At 40.9% G+C, this 13,138-nt stretch overlaps 1 protein-coding gene across 1 annotated transcript in view; it reads left to right on the top strand.

Moving 5' to 3' along the window:
• popdc3 (popeye domain containing 3) overlaps window positions 1-12,233 on the top strand; it is a 24,952-nt gene extending 12,719 nt beyond the window's left edge. Inside the window, exons 2-3 of the mRNA XM_046046133.1 lie at window positions 5,539-5,647; window positions 11,013-12,233. Of these exons, the coding sequence (XP_045902089.1) occupies window positions 5,539-5,647; window positions 11,013-11,276 (373 nt within the window). The 3' untranslated portion in view covers window positions 11,277-12,233. The remainder of the gene's footprint in view (window positions 1-5,538; window positions 5,648-11,012) is intronic.
• The last annotated feature ends 905 nt before the right edge of the window (window positions 12,234-13,138 follow it).

Below are 13,138 nucleotides of genomic sequence, written 5' to 3'. Positions count from 1 at the left end.
TGTTCAGGGCGGGACTCTCATCCTAGATGTACAGTTTGGTCCAGATGTGAGCATGTACACTGAAGTTACAACAACTTCCTGTTTCATAGCGAATCATCGACGCCACGGACACGCCCATTGACGAAAACGCGCAAATAGCACAACTTTTCATCGTCAATGCCTTTAGAAGGCACAGCAGAAATTTGACGTCGATCCGACTAAATCCCTAGGAGGAGTTCGTTAAAGTACGAAGTGTGTAAATCATCCAAAAATGGCCGTAAAATTCAAAATGGCCAACTTCCTGTTGACTTTAGGCTATGGGTTCTTGAGGCTTTTTTGTGCGTCTTGATATGATACATGTCCCCAGAAAATTTCGTACATGTAGGTTGAACGTGAACGAGGGGCTAATTTTTTCCAATTTTCTAGGTGGCGCTAGCGAGTCATTTTGCAACGCCCATGTGCGAAACTTGTAGAATACGAAATTTTTCACCAGTTCTGACATGTTTGCAAATTTTGGAGAGTTTTCGAGAATGTTTAGGCCATGTCAGTTGAGCCTACTTTGCAGAAAAAAGAAAAAAAAAAAAAAAAATCCGAGCAAATTCAATAGGGACCTCACACGGTCGTGCTCGGGCCCTAATAATCTAGTGAGGCTCTCAGGCATTCTTATTGCTTTTAAAAATTTTTTTCCTGTAGATCAACTTATTTAATATCATCCCTGCTGAGTCAACACACATGATTAAGTCTTACCACCTCTTTTGTGGGGAAATAACCTATAAATGTGTTTGTGGCCCCTTTTCATCTCAGTAATAAATTAATCCGTTTTAATTCCATTATTTACTGGACTTTATTAGGTCATCTCTTGATAACTTATCATAACTCAGGGTTTCCCACAGAATGACAGTGTAACTGTGGCGCAGCTGTACAGCATGCTAGCCTCGAAAACCCAGCTGTATTCTAACATTAATTTAGCGCTCCTTATTAGCTAGGCTCCTTACATGCTTGCTAATAACTTTAAATAGCTGGGTCTCCGACATTGTCAGCGTTGTGTTGGACAGATTTGTGCAGCTGTGTTAACGAGGGAGAGAGAGCGAGAGACGGATGACAGGAAGTGCCGCGCGAATACGCGCTGCCTGCAGCTCAAATATGGTTTTAAATAGGCCTAGTAAAAAAATTTGAATATCAATATGTGACAGTAAGCGTTGATATTGTGGCAGGCCGCCACAAATAAATGAACGTATGGGAAACACTGTAACTTATCTGCTCATGTTCAAACCTTTCTGCACATTCAGAATCTCTCCCGCATATCTGAGTTCTCTGATATGTAAATAAAAAAAGTCGTAATGGGAGACTAACGTCATTAGCCTATTTAAAGAGAATTCATAATATTTTACTACATGCCCTATACTGCATTATGTTACTGATTCGCTGGATGTATCCCCTCGCCGTCTAACAGACAAAACTGAATGAGACGAAGAGGTGCTCATGCTGGGGGAAAACGAAACTAACCGACAACGTGATTAGACAGAAAGCTCACGAGTAATTCCACACACGTTAACTTAAGCACCTCTGATAAATTGTTGTGAATCTTAAGTGTAAACTCGCCTTAGAATTTCCAACTAACAAACGCCCCCCAAAAGCAGCTCAGTCCTTAAAACCTTCCACATCTTTCATTCATTTGTACTATTCAAATTTGTTCAAACCAGCAATTCAGTTTAGCGCGAGCCCTTCATCATTCCTAATAACATTCCACATCTTTCATACATTCTTACAATTCAACTTTATTCAAGACAGCAGTTCAGTTTAGCGTAAGCCTTTCAGCAGACGGTATTCACACCGCAATTTCTTCAGAAATTGCTTTTCTAGTTAACTTACTTTGTACGCTTAATTTTTTGAGCAGTGTACATTGACTAGACACTGATGGACAGCAGTGTTCATATTAAGATGTTTTAAAATTATTGCAATGAGTCTCCACTCAATACATCCAGTGATGATTAATTACTAGACATTTTGACCACCCGATGAAAGAGGAAGTTGTTGTAACTAGAGCCCGACCGATTTATCCTTGCAGATAATATTGGCTAATATAAGCTACTTGCAGATAAAACGGCATCTGCGTTTATAACAACCAATTTATGACTACTAGAAAAGAAACAGAGTCGGATCCTTCCCTCACGTCATGAGTGTTGCATAGTTTGCCTACCAGAGGGTGCTCTGCAGCTCTTCTGTTCAAAACACTGCAGTACCACAGAACAAAACAATCAGCTGACCGTGCTTTGACAAAAATTCTTTGATGCTTTGTTTAATCCATGTAAGTATACAGCACAGTGTTTCGCAGGGACATTTATTACTGTCGCACATCACGTTTACGCTGTGAACATGACGTGATTATGATGGAGCTCTTTGCAAAGTGGAGAAAGAGAGAGAAAACAGCGAGGGACAAAAAAGAAAGTGTCCAAAGTATGGGATTATTTCAAGCTAAAGAAAACAACAACTCTGTAATGTTACCGTCCGTGTCCTGTAAGACGAAACTTTTGTCGCCTCGGCAACAGCACGACGGCGCCTTATCAGAAAGCAGCCGGTGTTCTGCCAGCTGACCACAGACAAGGTAACAGTAACAGCAACTTTAGCATTTAACTGAAATCATAATTGACTGTTCAGTTGAAGCCAAAGTAAGCCGCAGTCCTCAGCTGAAAATGTGCACACATGCGTTTGTTCTCCTTTTTGGGCCGTGAGTTGTAACCTCACAGACAACAGTTAACTGGGTGTCGGGGGGCTGCATCTTTTAACTCCCCTCCAGCTTTCTGTAGCTCAGACAATCCCTGCTTACCTGTGTGTGCTAATCCATCCTTTCACCCAGATTTTTTGTCTTTATAATTGCCATCTTTATAATAACAAACAACAGCTGTTTCGTGTGCAGGATCGCTCATTTCACATTTCACGTGTGTTTTCTTGATAAAAGTGGTTTGGAAACCAGCGTTGGGTGCCATAGCTGTTGTCAGCTCCTGTAGTGTGTGTGACCCCCTATCACTGATCAGTCAAGTAGTGTGAACGCCGCAACGACTTCAAGACTGCCGTCATGTTACGGCAAGTTGTGTGAACTGCACTGCAACGCTGAAAGTCGTGTAGTCTGCACGAGCCTTTAGCTTGTATAGCACTCGGGTGATGTTTGTGTTTGTAAAGCAGCTGTCTGGTTGTTGGTCTGATGTTGGCTGTATGGCACCCTATGAATTTCCAAAAGGACTAATACATCTATCACCTATAAACGTGCACAGTTGATCCCGTTACCGGGATCGATGAATCGTTGAAATCTATAGAAGCTTCGAATACTAAAATCATCGTTAGCTGTAGCCATAGCTGACCTGAGTCTACCGGAGCAGATTGAAACAGTTACGAAGAGTAGCTCCTGGTAGCTCTCACACTTGAAAACATTCATGACCAGGCCCTCACAGCAGTGTGTTTAATGTTATGGTAGTTGAGTCGTGGAGGCTACGCTGTTGACAGACATGATTGTAGATTTATTTCTGAAACAGTTCTAGCAAACCCTCCTCTCATTTTTTCCTAATTCATCACTTCAATAAAAGTTTCTTTTTTACTACATTATATCGTGGTATTTTGGTGAGGTTATCGGCTGATAAATAGACATATTAGAGCTTAAAATCCTCAAATATCGAAATCGGGATCAGACTTCCCATGTTGGCCAGTCTCTACTTGTAACTTCACTGTACATGCTCAGGTGTGTACCAAATTTCACTTGTTTGATAAGGGTCATGCCCCGCCAATATTCACTCATACTCATAGCGCCACCTACTAGCAGCAGGAGGGGATCCTTCAACGATGCAGCCCCCGCGCCATGTTTCACCTAGATGCACAAAACCTTTCTGGCATATGTATCATCCCAGTACGCACACAAAAGCCTCTTGGAATCATACCCAAAACCAAATAGGAAGTCCACCATTTAATGATTTGAATGTGCACCTTCAGAACTTTTACTTTTACAACTTAAAATTTTGAATGTGCAATCTAAAGGCATTGACAATGAAAAGTTTTTGTCAAAGACAAAAACTCTACAATATCAATGATTTGCCATGAAACATAAAGTTGTTATAACTAGGGCTGGACAAATCGTCCAGCCCTAAAATCCAAATCACGATTTATTGAACATTTTAGCTTGATTACAATTATAGAACGTTTTGTTTTTGAATGTTTTTTTCTTTGTTTTTTTTGCCCTCACAGTTCACTGACAAGGTTTTTACTGTAAATATGCTCAATTATTAAAGTTGGGTTTAATAAATTTTTTGATTTGCAGATTTTATAAATTGATTAATCTAACTGAACTAAAAGGAAAGCCATTTAGCGCTAGCTAACCTCTCCCTGTGCTTCAGACTATGGTCAAGCTGAGCAGGACTAGATGGGGTGGAGTCACGTGACCACACATGCGGTAATGTGTTTTTAAGGGGAAAGTACGTACACAGCAGGGAAAATCTTACCAGGATTAAATGAAGTGACCTACATGCTAAAATTACATCGGTTAGAGAGAATTTCGGTTTGAATTACTTTTCAATTAATCGTCCAGCCCTAGTTATAATTTCATTGCATATGCTCAGACCTAAACCAAACTTTACATGCTTTATCAGAGTCCCATCCTGAACACATCCATATGCCAATATAAACTCACACTCATAGCGCCATCTGCTGGTCAACAGGAAATGTCATGTTTTACGCTATGATGGACTACTCCATAGCAAGTTGGCCATATCACCTTCAAAACTGTCCCAGATAACCCTTAACACATTGATGAAGCCATGTTGTAAAACTTGTGAGGCATGGCGGTGAAGTTAAGCGATTCGCCATGACACAGGAAGAATCTACGTGCCAATATTAAGTTATAGTTGTAGCGTCACCTACTGGCAACAGGAAGTAAGCTCTCTCTGACACTCATCATGCGATTTAGATGAAATTTTCACATGTTCCACACTTGATGTATAGTTACTGGGTGCTCTCCAGCACCTCACAGGGGACACAGGAAGTGACTTTTATGTCCTCCATAAAGTGTCTAAAGCGTGTGACAGTTTTGTTATATATCTTTTTTGTGCATGTAATAGGTTTTCAAAGTGAAAAGACCAGTCTTTACTTCTGTAACCTGTCACTTTGCAACAATGCTTGCCTAGCAGCTGGTAGAGTAAAAATGCTGGTGGAGTAACATACTGTGTTGCAGCACACACAGTGACAAGACGCCTGCCTGCTGCCTCCCCTCACCCCCACCCTACCTACCGAATGTTAGATACCCTCCAGGCAGTCAAAGCACTTAAAGTTGTTACTGTGATGTAGAGAAAGTGCAAATGCTTCTGCTTGGCTAGGTATAAGATCAAAGATCTTATAGAAGTGAGATGTTTCTGTAGCTAAAAGATGATTCAACACAGGGTGAAAACAGGTGCAGCAGTATGTGCAGTATGACAAATATATGGTTTTATTTGAAAATGAAACTCCTAAATAAAATTATGAACCTGAAAATTAACATTTGACCATTTTAATATCAACTTTGCATCCATTTTCTTACAGAATCCGTGTAACAGTTAATGGAGAGTTTCTGCATTACATCTACCCTTTCCAGTTTCTGGATTCACCTGAGTGGGACTCTCTCAGACCATCAGAGGAGGGAGTATTCCAGGTTTGCATTTACAAAAACATTTCACGCATTAATAAACTTAGAATGTCAATCTACTACAGCCTGTGTCAGCAAGCGTTTGTCTGTACTTTGATATCCATAAATGTACATGTCCACAACAAGCGTGTCTTATTTAACTTCTTGTGCAGTTAAAGGATAAGGCTCCATCAACGCATTCTTTACTATTCTTGTTGTCAGCAAATCCCATGAAATGACCTAAACCTGTTGGTGCAAGCAGGATAACAGGAATACAGGGGAAGGAACCAAATGCAAATGACTGACGCAGAGCTAATGCAGTCCAATGAATTCATTCACACAAAAGAAGATTACAGGATGGTGAGGCAGGCAATGGTCAAATCCAAAGAGCAGTCCAACAAAGCAAACAAATCCTGTAAGGAGCAGGCAGGAATCCACTGAGCCCAATAAAAAGGCAATAGGTCAAAACACAGGTAAGGCAGAGAGAAACAGACAGCATAATAGGACAGTCTGGCAAAGGCTAAGTGGAAAAGGGTTAGGGTTAGTACTGCAGGGCTGATGAGGGAGAGTGGCAACTGGTAAGTAGGGAAAATCAGGTGATTGCATGGCTGATAAGAGAAGTGGGAAGTGTTTCACAAAAAGACTTCACCTGATAAAAAACTTTGTATACATTACAAGTTGCAGACACGGCAGATATGTTACAAGCACGGACCAGGTAAATCAACAGTTAACACACAGAGCGCAGATGATGGTTTCGGTTGTTTGATTGGCTATGTCAAGCCAGCATGCGGCTCACCTGCTGCCGTGAAAAGGGATTGTAGGTGTAATCGTGATGACGGCTTAACATTGTGCAATAGATGACAGCGTCATCACAAGGATTTATTTAAAAGATTAAAAAAAGCAAAACACACAAGATGAAATCAAACTAAAATGCACTAAGAAACAAAGATTGTGTGTGTCTCTTTTTTTGAATCCACATGGTCAAAACAAAGAAAGCAGATGAAGCAAGAGCTTTCATTTTGTCTCTTCATGTGTGGTTGTGTTTCAGGCCAAATTAGTGCATGTGTGCGATCTGTAGATCTGTGCTTTGTTAAAAGGAGTTAGTGAGCATGCAAAGACTATCTGTGTGGAGCATCACATTTCTATCAACAATTTAGCGGTGGCTAAGAACTGTGGTTACATAATAATTTCATGTTAACCATGAAACCATGACCGGAAAGCTCAGTAAAAAACCGTACAAAAGCCAGCTGGAGTGGAGGAGATGTGGTCGCCAATCCACTGTCTGGGGTCTTTTTCTGAGGAAGTCCAATATCCACTTGAGAGTGGGTACTTAAGTTTGCTGTTCCCTTTCATGAGGAGATTGATTGGATGCTGAGCTGAAATCGACAAACAGCATTCTGATGTAGGTGTTGTTTTTCTCAAGGTGTGTGAGGGCTGGGTGGAGGGCGGTGGAGATGGCATCCTCTGTGGATCTGTTGGTTCTGAAAGCAAACTGGTGGGTCCAGGCTGGCTGGGATGTTGTTCTTTATGTGCTGAAGAACCAGTTTCTCAAAACACTAAATGAGAATGGAGGTGAGAGCCACAGGGGGTAGTTGTTCACACTTGACACTGCAGAATTTTTAGTTACAAGGACAAAGGAGCATAAAAGGTGTTAATTAAGTTAATCTGGTAATGAGGCCTCACAAATGATAGTGACCCTCCTGCTTTTGATAGCCTGCCACTCACGTTGCTGCCGTAAGATCAGAGTTCTGCTTCGAGTAGGACACGCTGGCAGACAGCTGAGGACAGAGAAAAGAGAGAGAACCGAAGTTGTGCTGGAAGTTTGATAGATAAAGTGATCTCATTGATCACAGGTCACTGACCAACAGTGTTGGGCAGGTTACTCATGAATTGTAATACGTTACTTTTTACCTATTACTCATTAAAAAAGCACAACTATTATTTTAACATTTACTATAAAACTAATTTGTAACATTATTACGTTACTACAGTGGTGTGAAAAGTGTTTGCCCCATTCCTGATTCTGATTTTTTTTTTTTGCATGTTTGGCACACTGAAATGTTTCAGATCATCAAACAAATTGAAATATTAGACAAAGATAACACAAGTAAACACAAATTGCAGTTTTTAAATGAAGGTTTTTATTATTAAGGGGGAAAAATCCATACCTACATGGTCCTGTGTGAAAAAGTGATTGCCCCCCCCCCCCGTTCATAAACCAACTGTGGTTTATCACATCTTTGGAAAGCAGAGTTCAATTTCTCTAGCCACACCCAGGCCTGATAACTGCCACCTGTTCTCAATCAAGAAATAACTTAAATAGAACCTGCCTGACAAAGTGAAGTAGACCAAAAGATCCTGAAAAGCTGAACATCATGTTGTGATTCAAAGACATTCAGGAACAAATGAGAAATAGATATTTATCAGTCTGGAAAAGGTTATAAAGCCATTTCTAAAGCTTTGGGACTCCAGCGAACCACAGGGAGAGCCATTATCCACAAATGGCGAAAACATGGAATAGTGGTGAACCTTCCCAGGAGTGGCCGGCTGACCAAAAGAGCGCAGCGACGACTCATTAAAGAGGTTACAAAAAAACCTGGTGGTCTGGGGCTGTTTTGCTGCTTCGGGACCTGGAAGACTTGCTGTCTGTCTACCAAAGACTCCTGAAGGAGACTGTCCATCCATCCGTTTAAGACCTCAATCTGAAGCGCACTTGGGTTCTGCAACAGGACAATGATCCAAAATATACTAGCAAGTCCACCTCTGAATGGCGTAAGAAAAACAACAGTCCTGACCTGAATCTGATTGAGATGTTGTGCCATGACCTTAAATAAGCGGTTAAGGCTCAAACCCTCCAATGTGGCTGAATTAAAACAATTCTGCAAAGATGAGTGGGCCAAAATCCCTCCACACTGCTGGAAACGCCCAACTAAAAACTATATTTCTACAAGTTTCACTTTGCTGTGCTACTTCAGCAGATGCTTCAGTAAATCATATGGTGGTTGAAAGCTTTTTGCTGGTCAAAGTTTACAACGGACAACAATTTTTATTTTTATTTAAAAGGGACAGTGCATATTAATGGACATCTTAGCTTTTCAGCAATGTAAATATGCCAGAGTTAGCCCAAAGATTATTTTACATCGGTTTTACGATGTCTTACAAAATCTTAAGCTGATGATACACGGAGCAACTTTTAGAGCAATGGTGCTGGGCAACGTTGCCATCAATGGTAATGAGGAAAGATTACTACCGTAAACCCCTTCTCCCACCTATCTGCCACCTGCCCCGCCCGCCCGCCACTGTCCGTTCAAAACATAGTCAGACTTGCCACCAGCAAGATTGCCCAGCAAGATTGCTCATAAAGTTGCCCCCGTGTATTATCAGCTTTAGACTTAGACACGCAATAATGGTGTAATCCCAGCTGTGGAAAGTATGCCTCCCTCCATTGTTCCTTTAGCTGACTTGAACAACATAAGGTTCTTCTGCTCAACTTTAACTGCCCCTGACCTGCCGCGCACATTAACGTCAAGGACAAAACAAATTGCGTTCTGGCAATGCAGCATTAAATGAATTAGTAACTGTAATAATATTACTGTTTTGGAAATAGTAATCCTTTACACCACTAGTTACTGGGAAAAGTAAAAATATTACAGCACACAGTTACTCAGTAATGCGTTACTGCCCAACACTGCTGATCAATCGTAACTAAAAGCTGAGTTCACAGCACAGTGACTTTCTGGAGGATGCCTGGGAAAATGAGTTCAGTCACTCACATGATATGTTTGCTAAAGATTACCGTGGGATTACTCAAACTGAAGCACACTAACACAGCATTGGTTTGGATCTTCTTATGGGATTTGATGACAACAAGAAAAATATAGAACACCTGTTTTATCTTTGGTGCAGGATAATGCATTATGTATTCTTTGTTCTCCAGCCTAAAAAGAGCTCCTGATAAATTATGACATAATAAAAACCTGATTCCATTCATGTCTCAAAAGTCCATGCAGGTAACATAATTTTACAAACAAAATGGTCAAACTATATTTACAATCAATGTTGGGAACAAATCTAGTTGGTGACTAATGCTTATTAGTAATTATTGTCAGTTTGATAAATTATTAGACATAGATTATTAAAATGTAAATTTTTAAAGTTAGTATTTTGTCCTAAATTTTACCTTGGGTTGTATTCCATCTGTCCACATTCAAGAATAAGTCTAATTTATTACGACGTGGGTCTTAGCTTTATATACTGCTCAAAAATTTAAGGGTACACTTAATCATCACAGTATAACATCAAGTCAAATAAACTTCCGAAATATAAGGCACAGTGTAGGTGCACTGGAGAGGCAACAGCAAGAAAACCACCCAAAAAGGGAATGTTTTGCAGGTGGTGGCCACAGACAGTTGCTCTCTTTTTATCCTTCCTGAGTAAGGCGGTACCTGCAGCCCATTAAGGTTGCACAGGTAGTCCAGCTCCTCCAGGATGGTACATCCATATGTGCCGTCGCAAGAAGGTTTGCTGTGTCTCCCAGCACAGTCCCTAAAAAGCATGGAGGAGTACCACAAGATGGGCATCAGCCCAGCAGCAAGACCGGTATCTGCTCCTTTGTGAGAGGAGGAACAGGAGGAGCACTGCCAGAGCCCCATAAAATGACCTCCAGCGGGCTACTGGTGTGCATGTTTCTGTCCAAACTGTCAGATACACTCCATGAGGGTGGCATGAGGGCCTGAAGTCCTCTAGTAGGATCTCTGCTCACAGCGCCGTGCAGCTCGATTGGCATTCGCCAAAGAACACCAGAATTGGCAGGTCTGCCATTTGCTCCCCGTTTAGAAGAGAGCAGGTTCACACTGACCACAAGTGACAGATGTGAAAATGTCTGGAGACGCCGTGGTGAACATTGTGCTGCCTGCAACATCAACAACATGACCGGTTTGGTGGTGGGTCGTGATGGTCTGATTCTGGTATGGGACGAGATCCCCCAGGACACCATCTGCCGTCTCATCAGGAGCATGCCCAGACGTTGTTGGGATTGCATACAGGCATGTGAGTGCCAAACACACTGCTGAGTCACATTATGGATCAGCCTATGACTTCCATTTTTCCCTCTGATTTTCGGTGTGATTTTGAATTCAGCCCTCAGTCGGTTGTTGATTTTGGTTTCCATTGATGTGTGATTTAAGTGTTCCCTCAATTATTCTGAGCAGTGTAGTTTTGTCCTCCTGTGCCCAGTTCTCAGCAGTTACTTTGGTTAGGGACAAAACTACAAGATTAGACCCAAGTTGTGATAAACTGGAGTTGTCCTTAAAATTATACACATAAATGTGTTTATTTCCTTTTAGCTTCATCCCCTTGTTGTCATTTATTCTTTCTATTTTTTTCTCCACAGGTGACCCTGCATGCTGATAATACCTGCCGATACGTGGCGTGGAGGAGGAAGAAACTCTATCTACTTTTTGCAAAGCATCGCTACATAGCCAAGATATTTGCTCTGGTTGTGCGCAATGACATTGCAGAGAAGCTATATTCCCTTAATGACATGGCTTTCCACAGGTCCGGGCACAGCTATGATATCCGCTTACCAAGTTACTGTAACATGCCAGGGACCGAAATAGAAAAGGCAAATGTCTTTCTGCAAGTACCGATGCACTAGGAAGGACTTCCTGAATGCATCCACACACACACACACACACAGACACACACAGACACACACACACACACTGCTCTAACGTGTCAGTAAGGTGGGGCAAAGTGAGGTATTATCTGTACCATGTAGGGCGAATATCTAGTGGTGTTATCTTAAATTTTCATCTGCTCTCATTATGCAAATTTGGTAGGTGGAGCTGACAGATCAATATACACGCATACATACTGTACACGGTGTGTCAGGAGTCGGCAAGCTATGGCACGCGTGCCAGCGTGAGAATGCAAACTCAATCCTACAATATTGACATATACTGCTATGCTATTTAATATTACATTAAGTTTGGAAAAAAAAACAGATGATCAGCCACCATGATGAATTAATATTGACATTATTTATTAGCGTTGTCAAAATAATAGAAAAAATAACTTCTTATATTTTAACAGAGGATTTATCACACTGGGCTACTTTATGATCCACGACCAGGCTGGCCGACCTGCCGGTCAGCTGCAGCTGAACGCTGTCTGTGAAACTGGGCCATACTAAAACATTACATTTGTGACTGATCCTTGTTTTTGCTGTAATCTGATTGGCTCAACGGCGCCGATCAAAGGAATTTACTTTCATCTGGTTTGTTTGACGAGTGCAACAGAGACTGTAAATATGGCGAAAAATGTGAATTTAGAAGAAAAAATGCGGCATTATAGGCATTTGTAACTATTTTAGCCTTCTGACTGACTGTACACATGACATGTTGGTAGTTAACAGTATACTGTGACCTGGTCTCGGTCAGTACAGTGGTGACTTGCTTATTCAAACCGAGGAGGCAGGTGTCATCCTAAAGTTTCTTGAAGGTCTTCAATAACACAAAAACAAGTATTTTAATAAAAAAATGTTATTGTTATTGAATATGAACAGTGGAAAAAAAGGTTATGAATGTATGGGAAATAAAGATGTTTAGCTCAATAAGTTTTATTATCATTGATGCACTCATCTACCAAAATCTATTTGAATTACAATATTTTAAATGTTTATCACAGCAAATATTGTTGTATGTGATTCATTTCAATTTATTCGATGAATTAATTACAAAACTACAAACAAGTTACAAAACTTGTAATTAATTTTATTATTATTATATTTTATTATATGTTTATTATTCTTATTATTAACAAGGTCAAACTTCAATTAAAATCTAACTATCAGTGCATAATCAGTATCAGTGTACATGCTCACATCCCTATTGAATTTGCTAAGATTATTAGGGCCCGAGCACAACCGTGCGAGGTCCCTATTGAATTTGCTCGGATTATATTTTTTAGGGCCCGAGCACGACCGTGCGAGGTCCCTATTGAATTTGCTCGGATTATTAGGGCCCGAATACGACCGTGCGAGGTCCCTATTGAATTTGCTCGGATTATTAGGGCCCGAGCACGACCGTGCGAGGTCCCTATTGAATCTGCTCGGATTATTAGGGCCCGAGCACGACCGTGTGAGGTCCCTATTGAATTTGCTCGGATTATATATATATTTTTTTTTTTTTTTTTTTTTTTCTTTTTTCTGCAAAGTAGGCCCAAATGACATGGCCTAAACATACTCGAAAACTCACCAAAATTTGCAAACATGTCAGAACCGGTGAAAAATTTCGTATTCTACAAGTTTCGCACATGGGCGTTGCAAAATGACTCGCTAGCGCCACCTAGAAAATTGGAAAAAATTAGCCCCTCGTTCACGTTCAACCTACATCTACGAAATTTTCTGGGGACGTGTATCATGTCAAGACGCACAAAAAAGCCTCAAGAACCCATAGCCTAAAGTCAACAGGAAGTCGGCCATTTAGAATTTTATGGCCATTTTTTGATGATTTACAC

Source organism: Micropterus dolomieu, linkage group LG03 (assembly GCF_021292245.1).
Source record: "Micropterus dolomieu isolate WLL.071019.BEF.003 ecotype Adirondacks linkage group LG03, ASM2129224v1, whole genome shotgun sequence".
In the NCBI taxonomy this organism is placed as follows: domain Eukaryota; kingdom Metazoa; phylum Chordata; class Actinopteri; order Centrarchiformes; family Centrarchidae; genus Micropterus; species Micropterus dolomieu.
Note: the sequence above shows the minus strand (reverse complement) of the source record. Positions and strands in the feature narration are given on the sequence as shown.